This window comes from Balaenoptera musculus, chromosome 1, assembly GCF_009873245.2.
Source record: "Balaenoptera musculus isolate JJ_BM4_2016_0621 chromosome 1, mBalMus1.pri.v3, whole genome shotgun sequence".
NCBI lineage: Eukaryota > Metazoa > Chordata > Mammalia > Artiodactyla > Balaenopteridae > Balaenoptera > Balaenoptera musculus.
In genome coordinates, this window is record NC_045785.1 from 53,570,677 (window position 1) to 53,596,862 (window position 26,186).

The 26,186-nt window shown below is 36.0% G+C and overlaps 1 protein-coding gene across 6 annotated transcripts in view; it reads right to left on the reverse strand.

Annotated features, from left to right (window-relative positions):
• Positions 1–26,186, reverse strand: part of DOCK7 (dedicator of cytokinesis 7) — a 188,205-nt gene that overhangs the window by 155,977 nt on the left and 6,042 nt on the right. For 3 of the 6 annotated variants that reach the window (XM_036849774.1, XM_036849764.1, XM_036849803.1), the window contains exons 1-3: positions 14,192–14,291; positions 10,100–10,205; positions 4–179 (exon numbers count right to left, since the gene is read on the reverse strand). In XM_036849774.1, coding sequence (XP_036705669.1) covers positions 4–179; positions 10,100–10,205; positions 14,192–14,274 — 365 coding nt within the window. In that variant the 5' untranslated portion in view covers positions 14,275–14,291. Of the gene's footprint in view, positions 1–3; positions 180–10,099; positions 10,206–14,191; positions 14,292–26,186 lie in introns of those variants that run through there. The other 3 variants (XM_036849754.1, XM_036849793.1, XM_036849783.1) reach the window with 1 other exon arrangement.

Sequence of the window (26,186 nt, forward strand, 5' to 3'; positions counted from 1 at the left end):
TACCTTTCTTCAGGTACAGCTGAAACAAGGGTTCTACAGTCCCTAGGACTATAAACCACTTCAATATCATCTGGAGGGAATTCAATCAAATCCCTTAAAAGCCCAGAATCCACAGCTAAAGGATGAGTAATGAGGTAATCTTCCAAATCCACTGGATCCACTGCTTCAGTAAGGGGCACCTTTATAAAGAGGGATGGATGTGAGAGGTGGGTATAAAGGAAGAGGTGGACACAAGAATTTTAAAACTTAAGTAGATTTATTATTTAAAAAAACATAATTTTTCCCTTGCTATTTCTAAAATGTCAACAGATATTCAGCCAGATGAACTAAAGAAACCACAAAGTGTTGGGTCATACTCTCTCTGATCTTCTTGCTTCGATTTTGCCCATAACTCCCACATAAAAACAGTAAGATAATTAACAGTTTTATAATACTATACAGTGACAAAATACTCACTGGAGGGATTCTTTTTTATAATTTGGAATTTTCATTGCTAAGTTTCTTAGTGGTGCTTTTACTTTATTTGTTGTTACTGTTATCCTAGTAAAAACGTACAACCATACTGCAGTAGGGGGAAAAATGGCCCTCCAAAAGATTGCCAAATCCCAATCCATGGACCTTATATGTCAAAATAAATAAATAAAATATAAAATAAGAGTGTTTGAAGATATCATTAAGGATCTTAAAAGAGGGACATTATCCTGGATTATGAGTGGGTCCTAAATGCAATCACATATATCCTTATATGAAGATAAACAGAGATTTGGGCCACACCAAGAGGAAAGCCATGTGAAGACACAGAAAAGAGAGATTTGAAGATTCTGGCCTTAAAGATAGAAGTGATGTGCCACAAGCAGCCACCAGAATCTGGAAGAGGCGAGAAAGTGATACTGAAGGGAGCCTCTGAAGAAAGTGCAACCTTGCCAAAACCTTGATTTCTGCCCGTTGATACTGATTCCAGACTTCTGGACTCCAGCACTGTGAAAGAATACATTTCTGTTGTTTTAAGCCACCCAGTTTGTGGGAATTTGTTACAGCACCCAAGGAAACTAATAGACCCTATTAAAAGTATTATTAGCAATAATAGGATATTTGTGGCATTCCTTAGCCACGCTGAAATTATAGTTTTTGATAAGATACTCTATTTCTTATCTAATTCAAGAAAGAAAATTATTCAGGCAAAACTATAAATGATTATACAACAAGTGTGCAGTTGTGGACCAATGAAAATAAGAATATGTTATTTTTCAAGATGTTCAACTGGGTAAAAACACTGAGACCTGCCTACTGTGCAAGTCTGCATTACTACAAAGAAGGTGCTTTAATCTATACTTCTTTGGACTGAACAACTAGGTAGAGCAACAACATTTTAAAGATACTAAGTAAAATAATGAATGACTATCACATCATAAACACTCAAAAGATAGGCTATTATTATCATTATCATTATATGTTTTCTCATTTAAACCTCCCCCAAACCCTATAAGTTAGAGATAATTACTATTTCAATTCTACAAATAAAGGCAATTGTGCTCAAAGAAGTTAACTTCTGAAAATAAAATAGCCACAAAATGATAGAGAAAAATTTCAAACTGGGTCTTTAAGATCTAAATTCATGGTTTTCTCTCATAAGCATTCTATCTTACCTATTCTACCAAGTACCTAATACACTATCATGACATGCTTAATAGAAGCATAGAAGCAATTCATCAGGGAAAGGGAAATCTTTTTCAATTACTGTTGCTGGAAAAATTGGATATCCATATGGGGGAAAAATGAACTTCAATCCTTACATCACGACATGTACAAAAACTAAACTGAGATGGACCATAGATATAAACATAAATGCTAAAACTATAAAGCTGCTAGAAGGAAATATAGGAGAATATCTTCAAAATTTGGAGTAGGCAAAGGTTTCTCAGAGAAAGGGATAATCGTAAAAGAAAAATTGATACATCAAAAGATGGTTAAGAAAATGAACAGGCAAGCCACACTAAGAGAAAATATTTACAAAATACATTTAATAAGGGACTGGCATCTAGAATATATAAAGAAGTCCCACATCTCATAAAAACAAACCACCCCCTCAAATAAATGGCATGGGGGGGGGCAGTTGGTAAGACATTCAGAAAGGAAGATATAAAAATGGCCAGTTAGGGACTTCCCTGGTGGCGCAGTGGTTAAGAATCCATCTCCCAACGCAGGGGACGCAGGATGGATCCCTGGTCAGGGAACTAGATCCCACATGCATGCTGTAACTAAGAGTTTGCATGCCACAACTAAGGAGCCCTCGAGCCACAACTAAGGAGCACAAGTGCCACAACTAAGACCTGGCACAACCAAAATAAATAAATAAATAAATAAATAAATTATTTTAAATAAAAAAATCCAACAGAGTCCATAAAATAAAATTTATTTTTTAAAAAATGGCCAGTTAGCACATGAAAAAGTGCTCAGCATCAAAAGTCACAAGTAGGTATCTCCACTTCCAGGAAGATGGAGTAGACATACTTATCTCTATTCTTCCCACTAGTTACAACTACAAACCCTGGAGATTATATATAAAATAAACATAAGACGGCTCTGAAAGGTGGATAGAGAAAGGCAGACCAACAGGGACCTCGGGACCCAAGGAATAGCACAACAGTGAGTTACCTAAAATTTCTTTTTACCTTATATACTCCAGACCTGATGCAGAGAAGCCCACAACCCAGAAACACCAAGGAGCACAGGAAAACAAAAAACACAACCAAAGCCTGTTCTCCCCAGCCAAAGGACCAAGAAAGCAGCAGCCTAGTAAAATAGAAAACTGTTAGAGAATAACCACTCTACTCCAGCCAAACATCACATGAAAAACTGTAGTCCCACCTATATCCACACCAGCAAAGGCCAAATGGGGAGCTAGACTTCACCCTCACCAAGCTGTAACAAGCCATCCCAACACTACCCATTCAGCACGATGTCAGAGAAGTCAGAGTGGGGAGCTGAGATTTTCACATCTACTGGAAGGTAATGAATCCTCCACTCCCACAGTGTCAGTGGAGTCCACACAGGGAATCTGGACACCTATTTCTATACAGCAGTAACAAGAACTCCTTCCCCTTACTGCTGAGGCAATGTCAGGTGAGGTCTATATAATTTAATACCTATAGGGTGAAGAGACATAAAGGTACATAAGATCTCCACACTTCACTCAAACTGGTAAAATGTCAACACCAGTAGCGTGATTAGTTATGTATATACAATACCTTAAGCAACCACTAAAAAGACTATACAAAGACATGCACTCAACAACATTACAGATAACAAAATGGAATTCTAAAAACTGTTCAGGTAACCCACAGGAAGACAGAAAAAGGAAACTAGAGAAACAAAAAGCAGAGAGAACAAACAAAAAATAAAATGGCAGATTAAAGCCCTAGCAGAATGATAGTAACATTAAATGTAAATGGCCTACATACACCAATAAAAAGATAAGAGACTGGCAGAATGGATTTTAAAACATGACGTACCAGTATGGTATACCAAAAGCTCACTTCAAAAAAGACACTATAAGGAGGCTGAAAACAGAAGGGTGGAAAAAGATATACCATATATACATTAATCAAAAGAAAGCAGAAGTGGCTATATTAACATAAGATAAAGTACTTCGACTTCAGTGTAAAGAAAAGTACTGAATAGAGAGGTACATTACTGATGATAACAGCTATGACCCATAGCAATCTTAAATGTGCAGGTACTAAACAACAGAGCTATAAATTATGGGAAGCAAAAACTGACAGAACTGAAAGAAGAAATAAGATATATCTACAGTTATAGCTGGAGACTTCAAGACATCTCTCTCAACAACTGAAAGAAAACCAAACAGAAAAATCAACAAGGATATGGTAAAATTCAACAGCACCATCAACCAATAGGATCTAATAGACATTTTTAGAACAATCCACCCAACGACAACAGACCAAATACTTTTCTCAAAGGCCCAAAAAGTAAATACCAGGATAGACCATATCCTGAACCCTAAAACAAATCTCAACAAATTTTAAAAAACTGAAATCATACAGAGTGTGTTCTCTGACCATAATGTAATCAAACTAGAAATTAGCAACAGAAAGACAACAGGAAAACCTCCAAACACTTGAAAACTAAAAACACAGTTCCAAATAATCCATGAGTCACAGAAGTCTGAAAAATGAAATTTAAAAATTACATTGAACTAAATGAAAATAAAACATAACAAAATTAGTGGGATGAGGAAAGTGCAAATCAAAAACACAAGATACTACTTCACACCCATTATGATGGCTATTACCAAAAAATGTAAAGTAACAAGTGTAGGAGAGGATATTGAGAAATTGGAAGTCTTGTGCACTGCTGGTGGGAATGTAAAATGGTACAGCTGCTGTTGAAAACAATTTGGTGGTTCTGGAAAAAAAAAAATACCAAAACACACAGAATTACCATATGACCCACCAATTCCACTTCTACCTATATACTCAAAAAAACTGAAAATAGAGACTCAAACAGATACTTGTACACTCATGTTCATAGCAGCATCATTACCAATAGCCAAAAGGTGAGAACAATCCAATGTCCATCAACAGATGAATGGATAAACAAAATGTGGTACACATATACAATGGCATATTTTTCAACCTTAAAAAGAAATGAAATTCTAACACATGCTGTTGAAGCATTCTAACACATGAACCTTGAAGACATTATGCTGAGTGAAATAAGCCAGACACAAAAAGACAAATATTGTATGATTCCACTTACATGAGGTATGTACATACAATAGACAAATTCATAGAGACAGGAAATAGAATGGAGGTTACTGGGGATTGGGAGGAGGCGGGGAATGGAATTATTTTTTAATGGGTACAGGGTTTCAGTTTGCGTTAATTAAAAAGTTTTAGAAATGGATAGTGGTGATGGTTGCACAAAATTGTGAGTGTACTTGATGCCATTTAATTGTACACTTAGAAATGGTTAAACTGATAAATTTTGTTGTGTATATTTTACCACAATATAAATACATACATACATAAATTTAAGCGAACATTTTTTTAAACTTTATAAATCAATACTTCTCCACCTAAGAATTATTTCTGAGGCAGTATACTTTTCAGGATTCAAAGTGTCACAAATGATACTCCATGAAAATAATGACAAAAGCTGGGAGTCCTTACATATGTCTAATTCAAAATTAACCTCTCCTCAAAGATTGACCAACCATATCAAGAGTAAGGGTTAGGGTTGGGAAGAAAGCTATGACACTCTCTTAACAACACTAAATCACAGAGATGATAAATGATCTTGTTTCCCAAACTCACATAGAAAGTCACTGGTTTTCTAGGTGTAATATTAACTAGACTTGGAGCAAGGAAATAAATTTATTTCTGCTACAACTGTCTCCACTCTCTCTGACTCCCATCAGAGACAACTGCCTGGGCTAGTTTTCAGATGTAGTGATAAGCTGCTTACAACTATAAATTATTTTGCAAGACTTCAAAGAAAGATCCTGTATTTACAGATTCAAGGGAGGAGATTGCAACATGATTTTATAACAGAGAATGACTGGGCAGTAAGCAGGGTTAAAGGATGCAATAAGAAGCAATAGTGAAGCACTACAGAATCCCTTACAGGCAATGTGAGACACTGTCTTACTTCAACAATCACTGCATTGGAATTCTGACTAACATGTTTAGTGTTCAGATCTCTTTCAGTCTTTTCTGGTGTGCCATCAAAATTCTGGTATTTGATTAGTGGTTGTTTTGGGATGGGCGAAGGGAGATAAAAGGGTGATAGCTAAACAGTTTCTTTTTGAGGTAATGAAAACGTTCTAAATTGACTGTTGTGATGGTTGCACATATCTGCGAACATATTAAATCCACTGAATTGTAAATTAAATGGATGAATTGTATGGTTATGTGAAAAAAATCTCAGTAAAGCCGTTAAAAAAAAAAAAAGTTGAACCAGAATCTAATCGTATACAGGGAATACAGAAGATAGAGAAACAAGTCTACAAGGAAGAAATTTCAAAAAAGTTGAACCAGAATCTAACCAGTTACAGGAAATACAGGAGATAGAGAAACAAGTCTACAAGGAAATAAACATAAAATCCAAAAGGCAGGAAATTCTATAAGACAACTAATCCAATTTCCTCAACAAGTCAATGGCATAAAAACAAACAAACTTAAAAGTTGGAGGAGGGAGTAGTATTCCATTGTATATATATACCACATCTTCTTTATCCATTCATCTGTTGATGGACATTTAGGTTGCTTCCATATCTTGGCTACTGTAAATAATGTTGTTATGAACATTGGGGTGTGTGTACCTTCTCGAATTAGTGTTTTCATTTTCTTCAGATAAATACCCAGAAGTGGAACTGCTGGATCATATTGTAGTTCTATTTTTAGTTTTTTGAGGAACCTCCATACTGCTTTCCAGTATGGAGGAAAAAATATGGCTGTACCACGTTACATTCCCACCAACAGTGCACAAAGGTTCCCTTTTCTCCACATCCTCGCCAGCACTTGTTATCGCTTGTCTTCTTGATGATAACCATTCTAACAGGTGTGAGGGGATATCTCATCGTGGTTTTAATTTCCATTTCCCTGAGCACTTTTTCATGTACCTGTTGGCCATTTGGATAACTTCTTTGGAAAAATGTCTATTTAGTTCTTCTGCCTATTTTTAATCGGATTGTTTGTCTTTTTGTTATTGAGTTGTATGAGTTCTTTATATATTTTGGATATTAACCCCTTATCTGATATATGACTTGCAAAAATTTTTCTCCCATAGGATGCCTTTTCATTTTGTTAATTGTTTCTTTTGCTGTGCAAAAGCTTTTAAGCTTGATGTAGCCCCAATCTGTTGATTTTTGCTTTTGGTGTTTGTGCTTTTGGTGTCATATCCAAAAACATCATTTCCAAGAACAACATCAAGGAGCTTCTTCTCTACATTTTCTTTTAGGAGTTTTATAGTATCAGGTGTTATGTTTAAGACTTTGATCCATTTCAAGTTAATTTTTGTGAGTGGTACAAGATAGGGAACCAATTTCACTGCTCTGCATGTGTCTTTCTAGCTTTCCCAGCACCATTTGTTGAAGAGACTATCCTTTCCCCATTGGATGCTCTTGGCACCCTCGCAGACTATTAGACGACCATATGAGCAACAACATGGATGGATCTGGACGATATTATGCTTAGTGAAATAAGTCAGACAGAGAAAAACAAATTTTATGTTATCACTTACATGTGCAATCTATAAAATAAAACAAACTAGAGAATATAACAAAAAAAGAAACAGACTCACAAACATAGAGAACAAACTAGTGGTTACCAGTGGGGGGGCCAGGGGGCAAGATAGGGGTAGGAGATTAAGAGGTACAAATTACTATTATAAAATAAAGAAGCTACAATAATATATTATACAGCAAAGGGAACATAGCCAGTATTTTATAATAACTCTAAATGGAGTACAACCTTTAAATATAGTGAAACACAGTGCTGTACACCTGAAACTTATTTAATATTGTAAGGCAGCCATACCTCAATTTAAAAAAAAAAGTTAGAGGAGGGAGAAACTGCTTTTTTTTAAAATGCAAGTGATCTAAGACCAAATTCCATCTGTGGATTTTGTTTGATCCTGATTTGAATAAACCAACTATAAAAAGATATGCATGAAATAATCAAGAAAATTTAACATGCACTGGATATTAGATGATACCAAAGAATTATGGACTGTTAATTTTGTGAAGTGTGATAACAGCACTGTGGTTAAATTTAAAGATGTTAATGTTTATACTAGTCTTCTACTTCTGTGTATGTTTGAAGATTCCCATAACTTAAAAAGAACTTTTTCAGAGAGAATACAAGAGAAATTGAAATCAGCAAGCTCTGACAACCCTTCGAAGGAATTTTGTTGCAAAAAAGAGCAAAGAAATATTGGAGGTTGGAGACTGATGGAAAAGTGGGGCAAAAAAAGCAGAATTTTTTTAAATGGGAGAAATAACGGCATGTTTGCATGTTTATATACTGATGGGAATGATCCAATAAATAGAGAGAAAAAGTGATGATATAAAAGAGAAGGGAGGACTTCCCGGGTGGCACAGTGGTTAAGAATCTGCCTGCCAATGCAGGGGCACAGGTTCGAGCCCTGGTCCGGGAGGATCCCACATGCTGCGGAGCAACTAAGCCCGTGTGCCACAACTACCGAGCCTGTGCTCTAGAGCCCACGTGCCACAACTACTGAAGCCTGCGCACCTACAGCCGGTGCTCCACATCAAGAGAAGCCACTGCAATGAGAAGCATGCGCACCACAATGAAGAGTAGCCCCCGCTCACCGCAACTAGAGAAAGCCCGCACACAGCAACGAAGACCCAACACAGCCAAAAATAAATAAATAAAATAAATTTTTCTAAAAAAGAGAGAGTAGGGAGAATTCCTGAAGTACTGTATTTGAGCAAGGGAACTTGGGATCTAGTTCACTAGTGGTTCATTTAAAATAACTGGTGAACAGACAGACAATATGGGTACAGATGATAAAAGGTGAACACACATGGTGGTAGGAGTATGTGGACGTTCTTTCTGACTGCTTCAATTTTCTCAGTGAAACAGGAAGCCAAGTCATCCTAAGAGTGAAAATGGGGAAGAGCAATTAGGGTTTTAAGGAAAGAGTAGGAGGCATGAAATGGGTCAACTAAAACAGTGGGAAAATGAACGGACTAGGAAAATAAAATGTTTGCCTAGCAATGTTAAAGCCTTCATGAGTTAGTGGTCATAAATTTAACGTGAGACCAGTCAATGGGATCTGTGTGTTTTCCTCCAGCCATACTCAGCTGCACAAGTACAGGTATGAAGTAAGCAGAAGGTTGGATTTAAACAGCACTGAGGTAGTGCAAATGACATGAGAAGAAGTTAAGGAAGCCAAGAGTATACGCAAAAGAGTAATTATAATGATCAACAAATAATTTAAGTTTGCTAAGGAGAGAAAAGAGGACATCAAGGGGTGAGAGACACAAAAAAGTTAGTATGATCACAAATTCTAGGTCCCAGTGGTGTTGAAGGACAGTTGAAGTCAGAGCGCCAGAACAAGAGAGCAAGAAAGATAAGAAGTGGTATTAAGAGAATAGGAAACATAAAACTGAGATTACAGGAGGCTTATGGTTATTCATAATGACTAAATCCAGAGATGACTATGGAAGTGAATAGTTAAGGTGTAACACAGAATGCAGGAAATCAGTTGAAAAGAGGAGTTGAAGACACTAAGAGGGTATTAGAAGGATCATCTCCATGTACATTTACACCATCCAGAAATCTATATATTCTAAAATTTCTCCAATCAGTATGTTACTGTTGTTAAAAGTAAACTCCATGTTTTAAAATTTTAATAACACAAACATTATAAACATGTCACTACAAGTCAATCAAACTATTATGCTCTGGCATATGATGTTTGTTCAGTAATTGGTACCATTTCATAACTAAACAGAAAGTGTTAATACAACTTCACCCAAGTCACTCTTAATTACTTTTTCAGTTTTTGACAAATGGAGCATGTTTTTAATTCATATTCCTACTATAACTAATAAGTATCAGTTTTTTATCAAAATTGATTATCTTCGTGCCAGCCTCTTGAATAAGAAAACATATATTTATATCTCTGACATAGCACCTGGCTTAAAGCAATAATTCAATAACTATATATTCCTTTCTATTAAAGGAGATAGATAATACTATGAATCTACATAATTATTTAACATTTACTTCAGTACCTATTATTTTTAGAATAGATTCCTGAATTTTCATGTATGAATCACCTTGGGTCTGGGAAGTTCTAATTGCAAAATTCCAGAGTTGATTAAATCCTGAATGTAAAGTTTCAGAGTTGACTAGGAAATCAACACTTCTATAACACCTCCCAACACTCCTCTGACTCAAATTTCAGAAAAGAGTGAGATAGCAACAAATAAGGTTGTTAATGAGAGTAGTGATGGAACCCAATCTACTGGCTCTTATCTTTCCACTATTTTTTCATGGCCTAGTCAGAATTACACAGTAACATACCATATGTTAAATATGCTACTTACTGTGGTATGATGGGATATACTGCCAACAATGTTGAGGTTTTTGAGCAGCTGGGGAGAACCACTGTACTGTCCAGAGATCTGCTTCCTAACTTCAGCAGCCACAGTTCTACAACAAAAAAGCAAGAACATTGTTTTTAAAAAGAAAACAAACTAACTTAAAATGGGAGAAAGCTAAGAATTTTAAAAACTCATCTAAAGAACAACAAAATCTCAGCACATCAATAAGGCTATAAATTTATAAGATATTTTGGTAAATACTGCTTATAATTACAGTAGACAATCTTTACAATGCTGATATAGGGTACAACACTTATAGCCAACTTACATAAGGCTTTTTTTTGTATATGGCATTTCAGGGAACATATTGATACTTTGGTTTATGATAGAGCTGGAAGCTACAATAAAATGTATATATTAATGTGTATATATTTTAAGGATATAAAATTAATTCAAAATACTTTATAAACAATATTCATGCCCCAGAAAACTATTCCCTATATTTACTTAACTAATAAAAATTGTCTTTATACTCTGGCATTAATGGCTTTCCATAATCTGACTCTAATCACCTTTTCAGCCTTACATATCCCTTCCCAAATTCTTCTCAATGAACATAAACTGCTTCCTAGAATGCTGTTTCTCTCCTGTATCCACAAATTCAACTCTTAACTAGTTTTAGGGGTAAAACTCAAATGGCAGGACTTCCATACAAGCTTCTTGACTCACCACAGCTAAAATACCACCCTTCTTAAAAGCTCTTAGAGCATTTATCATAACCTAACTTGCATTTTCCTCCTTCCTAGTTATTTTTTCCACATTCATGTACGCCCTATACAAACAGAGGCAGTGGTTTCATGCATTGCTATTTTCCCTAAAATATTTAGCATGTGGCACTTAAAACAGAGAAATGTATATTTAGTCCTATGAAATATATAGTATTACTGACAAATGAAGTAAACCACAAAGGCATTACCGTAACATAACTTGACCAGTAAGTCCTTATTTGAAACAGGATTAAAGTTTAGGAAGTTCCACGATTTCAAGCTGCTTGTTGACCCTTGGGAGCATACTAGTACTTCAAATTTACTAAATAACATTTCTAGGGACTTCCCTGGTGGTTCAGTGGTTAAGACTCCATGCTCCCAATGCAGAGGGGCCAGGCTCCATCCCTCGTCAGGGAACTAGATCCCACATGCCGCAACTAAAAGATCCCGCACGCGCACGTGGCAACGAAGATCCCTCGTGCCACAACTAAGACCCAGCGCAGCCAAATAAATAAATAAATATTTCTAAAACAAAAATATTTTAGACATTTAAATGACTTTGTAGCTCATTAAGCTCTATATTCCTTAAACTTCACAAAATTATAAACCAAAATATTTAGTGAGCCTTAAATCCAGTAATTAAATAACTTCCTCACATTAGTAACATTTTTACTAAGTAAAAAATATAACTAAAGAACACAAAATAAAGACAACTATCAATAGATTTTGTACAATTATTTTCCTGATGTCAATATCTAACCTCCACCCTATGATCATCAACTGGTCACTTCTCTATTTTATAAACCTTGCCTTTTGTTCTTTTACTCTTTTCCAAAAAATAAACCCTACCTTCTTCCTATCATTCCATTGAACGTAAAGTGAAACAGGCCTACTGCCTTCGATTCTGGGCCAGCTTGATGATACTTCTGTTCTGGAGTGTTCTCAAATTAATGGTTAAACTCAGAGCCCTGAACATCTATCTTCGTGCCCATTCAAATTTCCAGCTGAATTTCTAGACAATTTCATTTTCCAAAAATTATCCAAATATATGATATAATCTTTAGCCTCCTTCTTCTCTTCCATACTCCCTTAACTTTTTTCATCTTCAATCACTCCACACACATCTCTTGAGCACCGCTAGGAAGTGACCACTCAGTTAGAAATTTCTGATAGAAAGGTGAAAGAGTTACCATTTTTTAAGGCTCAAGATACTGAATTACCTCAACTTTTTCTTTACAGGTGACCTGAAGTACTTTAGATCATATTTGTGTTTTATAAAAGGCTAATTTGTTACTCATAATTGCCAAAACTTGGAAGCTTATCCTTCAATAGGTAAATGGATAAACAAACTATGGTACATCCATACAATGGAATATTATTCAGCAGTAAAAAGAAATGCACTATCAAGCCAAAAAAGACACGGAAGAACCTTAAAAGAATACTGCTAAGTGAAAGAAGCCCATCTGAAAAGGATACAATACTGTATGATTCCACCTATATGACATTCTGGAAAAGGTAAAACTATGGAGGGGTGAAAAACAGTGGTTGCCAGGGGTTGGAAGAAGGAGGAAAAGGAAGAGATGAATAAGTAATGCACAGGGATTTTTAGGGCAGTGAAACTATTCTCTATGATACTACTACTATGATGGATACATATCATTATACATTTGTCAAAACCTATAGAATATACAACACAAACAGTAAACCTAATGTAATCTATGGACTTTAGTTAATAATAATGTATCAATATTAGCTTATCTATTATAACAAATGTATCATACTAATCCAAGATCTTAATAAAAGGGAAAACTTGGTTGGGAAGTAAACATGGGAACTCTCTGTACTTTCCACTTTTCTGTAAATCTAAAACTGCTCTCCCAAAAAGTCTACTAATTTTTAAAAAATAAGTAAATAAATAAAAAAGACTAAGAACAGACAAGGGAGGAAGAGAAGAGCAGGAAGAAACGATTAGAGGTTAGAGATGAAAGCTAAAGAAGGAATGTAACCTTTGAAGGAGGATACAGATTGAGGTGAGGGCAAAGGGCAAATTCTGTAAAGTGTCTGGATGTGAGAGGACAGGAACATTCACTGCAGTTTATGACTCCCCTTAGGCTTTTAATGAAGCCTATACACTGTGAATGTTCATTATTATGTTTGGTTTAAAGGCTTTACAATCTCCTGATCCTGTTGTCAAGACTGAGATGAAAATATGAAAAAGCTTTTAAAAAGAGAGAGAGAGACAGAGAACAAGTATTGTGTCTATCTTCCTCGGTGCTACTCAACTCAGTCTACCAACCTCAGCACTACCTCAGTGCTTCTGTTTCTCAGTGTTTCTGGGGCTAAACCACGAGTAATCTGAATTGTAAACTGCTATATTTGATCAAGTTCAAGATCTCAGTAACTGTTAAGACTTGCTATTACTTCAGGGACACTAAGAAAGAAAAACCTTGCTAATTAAGCAATACACTATCAATTAATTGAAAGACATACCCTGATTTCAGAAAATGTTAAAAAGTGAAACAAAATTTAAAATATGATTACTTCAAAAAGAGACAATCTTTCATTTAATAACAGACAATCTTTCATTTAATAACAGAGACATACAAAGGATAATCCCCACATTACACATATTTGTCTTATTTATACATGACATAATTTCCCCCAAAGAGAAAATCAGCAATAATTTGAAATAACCATTTCCAAACTTAGCTATAATGGCAGTAAAACCATCTGCAACCCAGACAAAGGATGTATTTATACTGAGACCCTCTGCATGAAAAGATTTCCTCAATGGTAAGTGAGGAAATTTTCCCAAATTAAAAAAACAGTATCTCTTAACCATATAATGGTCCAAAGTATGCAAGACAAGAAACGTAATGAATAAACTGTTATCAGGAATAACAGTACCTGATATCAATTAAAATCCTTTATCACAGATTACTTTTTTAATAACAATTTTTCCTACTCCTAATGAAGCTCATATAGTAAAGCAATACAAGGAAGTCTTTTTTACTTCTAATAAGCTATTAGTATTAACTGCAAAGTGGAAAGAAGAGTAGGTCAAAAATTCCATAGTTACTTACACTCTTAAATTATAATAGCACAATATCTTCTTCCTCTTCCAAAAGCACATGATCCAATATTTGACCTATTTAACTCCTTACCAACTCTCTCCATTTCCGTAAGCTCCCTCACTATGTCAGCATGCATTACAGTTTTTACAAAAGAAAGCACTCGCTAAGGCCGTTCACCATGGGATATTAGAAATAACCAACAAAGGATCCACATCCTGAGGGAAAATTATGTTGCATTTAACCTTTCCTCTAACCTCGTCCCACTTTCAGACGCCCCATCGACCATGATTTCCAGAACGTCCCAAGGCCAATCTGGGCCTCTCTCATCTCTAGTCATTCTTCATGGGACCAGAAGAAACACCTGAGTAAAGATGAGTAAGGAGAGTTTAGACTAAAATAAAAGAGGTTAGTTGAGCTACTCCTATAAAGTGACAAAAAAATATCTGCAATGTAATATGCAAATAAGAGAATAAGATCTCTTGGAACTGGCACTGTTTATATTAAACACAGAACTCAGGGGAGAAGTGTAAGGGAATATACCATGGAATATACCAGATAAGGGCACATATCAGAGACAAGGCAAGAAAGGGCTAGCTAAAACTCCCCAAAAGAAAAAGGACAAGAACAGATGATACTCCAATGCTGTGACTATCCAAGTCCATGACTGATGACTGACGGATTGAATCACAGTTCTACCATTGTGTATAGTTGGTATTAAAGACCAAAAGAAGCAAAACAGATTAGACGATAGATTAAAGAAATGCAACACTGTATCACCTTTCCAGTATTTGTGCCACAAATGTTTAACCTGAACTGAATCAAACCTGTATATCTAACATTGATTACAAGAAATACAGAGAACAGTGTTAACAATACTAAAAAAAAAAGCAATCAGACAAAAACCAGAAGAAAGCTCATTCTATAATGTCAAGTCTCTTCAACAAGTCAATGTGATGAATAAATAAATAAAGGCAGTGGGCTAAGTTTTAGCATAAAAAAGACTTAAGACTAAAAATTAAAAGTCTACTCAAAAAGGGAAAAAAAGACTTAAGAGATATAACCAAATGCAATGAATGGTCCTTAACTGGATCCTGATTTGAACAAACCAGCTATAAAAGACATTTCTGGGGATAATCAGAAATTTGAACATGGACAAGGGATTACATAATTAAGAATCAGTGTTTTTTTAATGTGGGAAAACAGTATTATAATAATGGAGGGAAATGTCCTTATATTTTAGAGATGCAAATGATGTCTATAATTTAGCTTAAAACATTTCAATTATTGTTACTCTGCCTTAACAGAGAAAACCAGCAAACTAAATATGGAATACAGATGTGCCAAATACTCTTCAAGAAGTATATCATACCCTCCATATATCCCTGCCTGATTATTTCTGCCCTGTTTTCCTCAGGTTAGACACTCGTCCTCTGTGCTTTCAAAGCATTTTGAGTTCACCCGCATTCATTTAAGGAAGTGGAGTTTCCAGGAGGCTAGGTCAGACAGGCAGCAGACTAGCCAGACTGCTTTCTGTGGTGGAATAAGAACCTGGCCTTGCTGACAGAGTCTGATTTCAGCAGTGAGAAAGCCTAATGCTTGTAAACATTCTCTCTGATAGAAGCACATAAACTGCAAAGTAGGTTTTTCTAGAATAGTAGTAATGCGACCCACAGATGTAAAAGTATGGTGGACAAAAAAAAAGGTGTGGTGAAGTATCAAGAATATGGCTTCTCAGGCCTGGCACACTCTCCCTCTTCAGAGGTACCTTTGCAACCTCCTTGAGGAATGAAGGAGGACAGGAAACTTTACTTCTGATAGGAGTACGCTACGTCTCTTTTTTTGTATAAATGTCTCAAAGCAGGCTAATTTCTGCCATTAAAGAAAACGTACATTTTTTTAACTCTGTCTGGTGCCACTTTCCTATCAAGAACTACCTCACTGTGATAACCGAGCAGTACCTTAGTCATAGCACCTATCAAATTGTTCTGAAATCTATTTACCTATCTCCTTGCAAGGAACTAAGCGATTAGCTTTACTTACCTTTGCACCCTCCAGCAGAGTGCCTAGCACACTCTGGCTGCTTAAAAAATGTTTAAAAAGCTGAAGTGAAAAAAATGAGACTATAGTGAAATTCATAATTCCTCCCCCCCAAAAAGTAGTTCAATAAGAATGCTAGAATGGAACAATTGATAGGAACTTCTTGAGTGCAGGAACTACATTTTATTAATCTTTACATCTTCAATGTCTAAGACAAGACAATGGGGGGGGCAGAGAAAGAGGAATGGAGAGACAGGTGTAGTGGAGAGAGAGAAAAGGAGGTAAGGGAAAAGGACGAACTTAGAGACTACCTAGTATATGGACTTTCCAAATGCCTTTCAGAGGAAATTAATCTATAAGTATTGTTGCTTTCTAATTGATTGGAAAGAGACAAGAAGTATGCCTTTTTATCTATTACTTTCAAGTAATCAGGTAAGTGTTTGCTGGGGGGAAATAATCTGAATCAACAGAAGAGTTCTACATGTGTAAAACCTTTTCTTTAAGAGCCTAGCTGACATCATTACTATCCCATTTGTTAACTGGTAAAGTTTAAAAACTACTATTGAAGGGAAAAAAAAAAAAAACTCCTACTGTAACACAATGCTCTCCTATTCTATGTGAAACTTTTCTTTTTCAGCAATGTTTTAACAAGATAACATGTTTACTTATCTCAAAGTAGTCTCTAATACATCTTTAGCATATCTGCAAAGGGCTGGTTCTAGAACTACATTCAAGCTCTACAATTATGTAAATAAACTTACTATGAGAAGCAGAGAAAATAAGATTTCTCCAGTATGGAGAGAATAAGATTTTCCAGTATGGAGAAAAGACAAAACAACCTGATAAAGGAAGACATCTTTTTAAAAAATGATTAAAAAAGTAAATAAAAGGAAAATGTACATGGTATTAAAAACTCAAACTTCACAAAGAAGTAAAAACAAAAGGTATAACTCTCTACCATTTCCAATCCCCAACCCTATTCCCCACATATGACCACTGAATATTTTCTTAGGTGTCCTTCAAGAAAAAGATGGGTGTACATCAGTGTGTATATAAGAAATCCTTATTTTTTAATATGACATATAACATCATACATAACCTTTTCTTAATATCTTACATATACACTTAATATATCTTAGGAATCTTTCCATATCAGAACATAAAATTAATAATAATATTCTAGCAATACTTATCAAGCATTTACAATGTGCCAGATACACATAAAAGTGTTAAATTTGATATATACCTCATTTAATCTTCAGAACTCATGAAGTAGGCACTATACCAGCATACTGAAGTTTTAAGATGTTCAGGTCATACAACCAATAACGAATAGCACTAAGGTCTCAACTTAGAGCCCCCACTCTTAACCACTGTTCTCCTTTTTATCTGATATAGAGTCCATAAAATGAATAAACTGCAACATATTTAACCAGTCTCTACTGGTAGACATTTAAGCTATTTCTAGTCTTCGCAAAGATCATCGCTTGAATGTAAGCTCCACTGAAAGATTTTTGTCTAAATCAAGAATTATGGGGCTTCCCTGGTGGCGCAGCGGTTAAGAATCTGCCTGCCAATGCAGGGGACACGGGTTCGAGCCCTGGTCTGGGAAGATCCCACATGCCGTGGAGCAACTGGGCCCGTGAGCCACAACTACTGAGCCTGCGCGTCTGGAGCCTGTGCTCCGTAACAAGAGAGGCCGTGACAATGAGAGGCCCGCGCACCGCGATGAAGAGTGGCCCCCGCTCGCCACAGCTGGAGAAAGCCCTCGCACAGAAATGAAGACCCAACACAGCCAAAAATAAATAAATAAATAAATTTAAAAAAAAAAAAAAAAAAAAAAGAATTATGGGTGATTTTTATTTTATCTTTTGGGCCTTTTGTATTTCCACATTTTCTGCAGTACCATATATTATTTTATAGTAAGAAAAAAATTGATATTTTTAGATAAACTTGAAAAATAGAGTCACTTATGAAAGGTAAAGGCAGGGTTTGAATTCAGATCCATAAAACTCCCAAGGCCTCTTTCCATGGAAGCAAGTTTCCAAAGGTAAATAATTCTAGTTACAGTTTATATTATTTCTCTATTCTCCAGAACCTAACCAGGAGGTCAGTTAAAGATGCCCAGTGAAAATGTCTGTAGTATATACCAACATATTAATAGGAACACTATAATAACTACCACCACTGTTATGATCTGTTTCTCTTTCACGGATGGCTATATAAAACTCCCATCTGAGGCACTGTCATTTGTAAGTTATCCTGTGTTGAATTCTTTAAGAATTAAGATCCAGAGTAGACCAGTAACCACTAAAACCCCAAGAAAACAAAAACACATACAGGTTGATTTGTGAAACCAAAGAACAGAAATAATTCTTCTCTATAATACACTAACATTTAAGACATAGTTCCTTTTGGGGGAGGATGAAGAAAAAAAAGATGTCAGATGACTCATGTATCCCATCTGACGCTATTTTGGGATAACATTTAAGTTAAAGATTTAGAAAACACTGTATTAAGGAGACTTGGAAGTCTCCATCATTCTGATCTACAGCATTTCACTATATCTCAATTTCCTCAACTAAAACATGGTGATAATAATGTTCCCTACTTCATGGAACATATTAAGTTATAACTACAGAAAAAAGATTTTTAAATTTAGCATTTGAAAAAATTAACACTGATCTGAAATTGGTAACTAAAAAGAAAACTGAAGGGGAAAAAACCTCTACTGTAAAAAGTCAATCCTCCCAAAAGGAAATAAATATATCCTTAGCTCCACTCTACTTCATAAAAATAAACCAGAATCTCCTTACCCACAAACATACAAATTATATCCTGGTGTAAACTGTATACAATTAGTTGCTAAACTCTCTTCATCCTAAGTCTTAAATACTTCTCAAATTTTCATCCCCTCCTTCCCTTTCCTACAGCATCTGCCTACAGATAACATCATACTTAATGGTGAAATGCTTTCCTCCTTAGACAGGAAAGAAAGCAAGGATGTGTACTCTCACCACTTCTATTCAACACTACACTGCAGGATCCAGCCAGTGGAATATGGGAAGGAAGGAAGGAAAAATGGAAAGAAGGAAGAGACGGGGGAAGGAAAGGGAGGGAAGGAGGAAGAAAGGAAAGGGAGGAAAGGAGGGAGGGAAGGAAAGGGAAGAAATTAAAGGCATTAAGATTGGAAAGGAAGAAATAAAACTATCTTTACGCACAGACAATATATCCTATAGGCAGAAAATCTTAAGGAATCCACCAAAAATTACTAGAACTAATAAATGAGTTCAGGAAGGTCAAAAGATACAAATTCAATATTCAAAAATCAATTGTATTTCTATAAACTAGCAACAAACAAACCAAAAATAATTCTTTAATTCCATTCATGATAACATCAAAAACAATAAAATACTCAGAAATAGATTTAACAAAAGAAGTATAAGACTTGCACACTGAAAACTTTAAAACTTTACTAAGAGAAATCAAAAAAGCTCGAAATAAATGAAGAGACAGTCTGTGTTCATGGATTTTTTTAAAAATTTATTTATTTAATTAATTTATTTTTTTTGGCTGCATTGGGTCTTCGTTGCCGCACGCGGGCTTTTCTCCAGTTGCGGTGAGCGGTGGCTTCTCTTGTTGCAGAGCATGGGCTCTAGGCGCACGAGCTTCAGTAGTTGTGGCATGCGTGCTCAGTAGTTGTGGCGCATGGGCTTAGCTGCTCCGCGGCATGTGGGATCTTCCCGGACCAGGGATCGAACTCATGTCCCCTGCATCGGCAGGCAGATTCTTAACCACTGCGCTACCAGGGAAGCCCTGTGTTGGTGGATTTGAAGACTTAATATTGTTGATGGCAATTCTCCCCAGACTAATCTACAGATTGAATGTAATCCCTGTCAAAACCCCAAAAGAATATTTGCAGAAATTGGTAAAATTCATGTTGATATTGATCCTAAAATGTTTACAGAAATGCAAAAAATCTAGAATAGGCAAAACAATTTTGAAAAAGAAGAAAAAAGTTGAAGGACTTACACTTCCAGCTATCAAATTTTACTGTAAAATGAGAGTAATCAGAACAGTTTGATACCGTAAGGACAGACATACAGATCATGATTTTTAACAAGATATCAAGGTAATTCAATGAGAAGAGGACAGTCTTTTCAACAGAAGAGTGTTACAACAACTGAACATTCATATACAAAAGATGAATTTAGACCCCTTCTCACACCATGCACAAAAATTAATGCAAAATGGATCATAAACCAAAAGTAAGAGCTAAAACTATAAAAACTTCTAGAAGAAAACAGAGAAGGAAATCTTCTTGAGTATGAATTAAGCAGAGTCTTAGATAACAACACCAAAATCATGATCCATAAAGAGAAAAAAAATTAATAAATTGGACTTCATCAAAATGTAAATCTTTGTGCTTCAAAATTCACCATTAAGAAAATAAAAAAGCAAACCAGACAGGGAGAAAATATTTGCCAATCATATATCTAATAAAGGGCCTGTATCTAAAACATATAAAGAACTCTTACAACTCAAAAACAAGATAAATAATCTAATTTAAAAATGAGCAGAAGATTTTAATAGATATTTCACCAATAAGATATGTAAATGGTTAATAAGCACAAGAAAAACATCACTAATCATTAGGGAAATGCAAATCAAAACCATAATGAAATGCCACTTCACAAGTACTGATACATGCTACTACTTGACAAACCTTGAAATGTTATGCTAAGTGAAGGAAGTCAGACACAAAAGGCCACATATTGTATGATTCCATTTATATGATATGTTCAGAAAAGGCAAATCGAGAGAGAGAGAGACAGACATAAAGTACATTAGTGGTTGCCTGGGGCTTGGAGTGGAACTAGGGAGTGACTACAAACTGGCACAATGGGTTCTGGGGGGGGGATGAAAATGCTCTAAAACAGGATTGTGGGTGATGGTTTCACAACTTCATAAATTTCCTAAAAATCACTGAATGGTACACTTAAAATGAATTAACTGTACGGTATGTAAAGTATACCTCTATAAAGTTGTCTTTTTAAAAAACAAAAAGAGCTTGGATATGGTTGGAACTACTCTGTGAAGATAAGGGTAAGAAATTGCTTATAGTCAGAGAAAGAATGATGGTGACAGGAAAAAGAGGAGAGTTGGAGTGGAGTCACTAAGAAAGTTTTGGACTCTGAGGCTCCTTACCACCATCCCTGTATCTTTAGCAAAGTTTATGAAAATCATTAAAAGGCTGATATGAGTGAAGGAGTTCAGTTTTCTGGTGTCACAGGACAAACATGGAACACCTCATGATGATGCAGCAGTGCAGGTGCAGAAAGAAGCATGGGAAAGCCAAAAAACAAGAACCAAGTAGACCTCCTTGGGAGGCGCTGAGTTGGCATTAAGGTGACAGCTCAACTTAACAAAGTTAAGAGACAGGGGATCCACAGCTGGCATCAGGTTAACCTGGTTTTGTTTGCTTTCTGTATTTCACCAGTTACATTTAAATTTTAGCAGGTAGTAGAGCTGACTATACAGCTATATATTTAAATGATTATAGTGATGCTACACAACTTCAAATGACTAATTTTAAAGAATATCAGTTGTTTTGGGGACCAGCACTCTGACCCTCCTTCTTTTGGTTAGAAACTCCTTTTTGATAAGGAACTCATTCCTTGAGATTGGGTGTTGCTGACACCATCACATCTCTCCCCCAAACCATACAGGACATATGACCCAGGACTGGTCAGAATCCCCTATATCCCTAAACACAGTAATTGGTTCAAGGAAGGACATGTGATCCAAGCCAGACCAATAACTGAGTTCCTGGATCTTTTCTGCCACAACTAAACTTGTAGGATTTGAGCCTGGGGCTGTCAATTCTCATTGTAACCATTTTGTTACAATTTTGTGGAAAATCTAGCCAAGACATGAAGATAAGAGGCCTGCTAACATCACCTGTATCCCTGGACCCAATGTACTCAGTTATATGAGTCAGCACTTTTTTATATGTGCAAATTAATCTGATTTGAGTTTCTGTCACTTGCAACCAAAAAGTCTCTTCTGTAAAAGGCCACTGAAAAAGCAGAGACATTTCAAGCGGTTGCCAAAGGGGCCCAAAAGATGCATCCCGGAAACTAAAGGGAACTAACTCTCTGTGGAGACTGAATTGACTAATGGAAAACAGGATGCAGGAGAAAAGCAGGTAGATAAATTTCCTCTTCTTCCACAGTCCCATCTACACATCTAAGGAACTGTTCCTCTGTCTAAAGATATCCTGTGTGGCCAAGCATGCACACCTGGCGAACGATCTCTCTCTAGCTCTTTGTGAAGCAGTGGCCAACAAGATAAGGTATCACCTTACATTGTTTCCTATCCTTCTCTTCACCTCCCTCTTCTCTTTTAATGCCCTGGGATTATGCCTCTCAGAAAAAACCTCAATTTTTTTTTTTTTTTTTTTGGCTGCGTTGGGTCTTCGTTGCTGTGTGTGCACGGGCTTTCTCTAGTTGCGGCGAGCGGGGGCCACTCTTCATTGCGGTGTGTGGGCTTCTCATTGCGGTGGCTTCTCTTGTTGTGGAGCATGGGCTCTAGGCGCTCAGGCTTCAGTAGTTGCAGCATGCGGGCTCAGTAGTTGCGGCATACGGGCTTCAGTAGTTGTGACTCACGGGCTCTAGAGCGCAGGCTGAGTAGTTGTGGCGCATTGGCTTAGTTGCTCCGCGGCCTGTGGGATCTTCCCAGACCAGGGTTCAAACCCGTGTCCCCTGCATTGGCAGGTGGATTCCTAACCACTGCGCCACCAGGGAAGTCCAAGCCTCAACTCTTAATCCTTGTTTCAGTCTCTATTTTCTAGGGAACCCAGACTAAAAGAGTACCTACAAAAAACCTACAGTAATCACCAGGCCTCATATTAAGTGAAACACAGAAAGCTTTCCCTTTGAGATTATAAACAAAATGAGGATGCTCAATTTTAACACAATGTTGAATAGAAATGGTAGTAAAAATCTGTACAGTAATGCAAGGTAATAGCCTGCAGACCAACACAAAAAAATAAATCAGTCAACACAAAAAAATAAATCAGTTACAAGGTTTGGAAAAGATAAAACAAAAATTCTTCATTTTCAGATGATACGGCTGTCTACATGGAAAATATAAAGGCCACAGGAGAGTAAGTAGGTTGACTGCAGCCTGATCTTCCCCCTCAGCTTTGTTCAGTCTATCCTGTACCAGGAGTTTCTCAAGTATGGAGCTGGAATATAAGGTCTCCTAAAAAAGACTGACCTTGTGTTTTCCTGAGAAAGCACAATAGTTCTGGTTGAATCAGTCCCACAAAGCTATTGTGTAACCTGAGGACTGTCCAGAGTTGAAAAGCCTGTACCTATTTTGAAGAATCAAGGATTATTATTAAACTTTGGTAAAAATTTTTAAAAAAAGAAAAAGAAAATACAAAGGAATCCACAGATACATTCTTAGATTTAACAAAAGTTTAGCAAGGTATATAGCTGATACAAAATTGTTATATACCTAAGGATAAATCTAACAAAAGATATGCAAGAACCTTACAGAGAAAACTATAAAATTTCATTGTGTGATATAAAGAAGACCTAAATAAATGGATAGATACACCACAACCATGAATCAGTATTATAAGAATGTCATTTCTCCCCCAAATTGATGTACAGAGTCAATGCAATCCCAATCAAATTCTAATAGGATTTGGGAGTTTTTTGTTTGTTTTTGGTAGATTCTAAAATATACATGGAAATTCAAAAAGCTAAGAGCAGCTAAGACACTGTTTTTTAAGTTGGGAGGAGATATTCTACCAAATTCCAAAACTTATTATAATGAAAATTGTTTATAATTAGTGAAAAGATGTATAACCAGACCACTGGGACAAAATAGAGAGCCCATAAAAAGACCCACAAATAAGGACACACACATCTATTATAGACATGGCAGGACAGATCAATGGGGAAAGGAGAATCCATTCTGAAAAAATTAAAATTTCACACCATACACATATCAAGTCCAGGTGGAATATAAACCTAAACACAAAGGAGGTAATTACAAAGTTTATTATAAATCAGATGAATATCTTAATGACCTCAGAGAATAAAATATTTCTTAAACAAGACCCCCAAAATACTAAATATTTTAAAAAAAATCCTAATATACTGCATTAAAACTTAGTTTTCAAAAGACTCCATTTTGGACTTCCCTGGCTGCCCAGTGGTTAAGACTCCACGCTTCCACTGCAGGAGGCCCAGGTTCGATCCCTGGTCAGGGAACTAAGATCCCACATGCCGCAACGTACAGCCCAAAAAAGAAAAAAAAAAAAAAAAGTAAAAGACTCTATAAAAAGGATTAAAAAACAAACCACAGTGTAGGAAAAGATATTTGCAAAACATATAATCAATAAATGATTAATCTACTGAATACATATAAAGTTCTCACACAAATCAATAAGAAAAAGACAATCCAAAGGGAAAAAACAAGGAAGGAAAATGGCAAACTATTTAATTAGGTAACTTACAAAAGAGTAAATTCAAATGGTCAATAAACACACAAAACAGGGCTCAATCTCATTAGTTATCAAGTAAATATGTACTAAAACTTTTACAATAAGATAGCATCACGCATCCACCAGATAGGCAAAATGAAAAAGTTGGCAATACCAAGTGATGGTAACTATGCAAAGCAACATTGTGGGAGTGTAAATTTCCACAACTATCTTAGAAAACAGTTTGGCATTGCCTAATAAACTTGATGATAAATAAAACTGCTAGGACAAGCAATAAAAACCCAGCAATTCCACACCTGAGCGTACCATAGAAAAACTCATGAACATATGTACCAGAGTATATGTATAGGAATGCTCATAGCAACACTGTTTCTAATAGCCAAAAACTGGAAACAACCCAAATGTCCATCTACTGTAGAATGGAAAATTGTCATATATTTATACAATGAAATAATATAAAGCAATGAAAATGAATGAACTTCAACTGCTTGTAACATCATGGCTGAATCTCACAGATATAATTTTGAGCAAAAGAAGTAAGACAGAAAAGCAGACAAACATACAGTATGATTCTATTTAAATGAATTCAAAAATAAAAAATTATATTGCTTAGGGATGCATTCATAGGTAGTAAAAATAAAGAAAAGCAAGGAAATGGTTATCCCAAATGTTAGGACAGCAGCTTGGAGTGCTCTGAAGCAAAGGGTAAGATTTAGAAAAGGAGAGGCAGGATATATAAAAAAAAACAACAGAACAGTTATAGAGATGGAAATGAGCAGAGCATTTGTGGGGGTAAAGTGAAAACACCAGACTGACTAGTCCAAAATGTAAGCTAGAGAATAAGCAACAAGAGAAGGACCAGATTATAGATGACTAAAATGCAAGCAGGAGTTTGGATTTAACCCCATAAGAAGCCACTACGTTTATATTTTTGAACATAAGAATGCCATGATAAAAGCTGTGTTTTAGGGAGACTTCATTTGTAACACGTTTGAATTAGAGGAGGGAGAGACTAGATCAGCCATGACCTTGTTGTGAGGCAATGAAAGATGCTCCAAGGTGGCAGGGTGGCGTTCATTCCTACACTTCTTATGCGTCCAGTTTACACAGTTTCTGTGCTAAGCACTGGAGATAAAAAGACCTAGACCAGCCCTCAAAGAGCTCTGAAAAGCAGTAGAAAATAGGGGGAAAGGGGAAAGGAGGGCAAGCATGAGAAAGTTAAAAAGAAAAATAAAAAAAAAACTGTACCTCATGAAATCAGTGATGAACAAAAGAAAAAAGTGAAATTTTCCTAATTCTCAAGAGTTCTATAATCTAAGTACACATAAGGTAGCATGGTAAGCACTGCCATATGGCCCCAGGATTGATGAGAAAGAGAACATGCAGGAAGTACTGGTGACTATACCACATACATGTGAGAAAGCTGACTATAAAAGAAAAAGGAATGATTGGTTGGCAGCCAGAAATGCCAGAAGACTCGATGGTTCTTTGTTTTATGATGAGAAAGGCAGGATAAGTCTTATGGCTTAAGGGAAACATCCATAAAAAAGAATAGATTGAAGATGCTAGAAAGGAAAGGGAAAATTGTGAGATCAAGGTTGGGAGGAGGTGGCAAGGTATGGGATTCAAAGTACAATAAAACAGGTAAGTTTTAGGTACAAGACATCCTTTCAGGCTCAAGAGAAAGATGG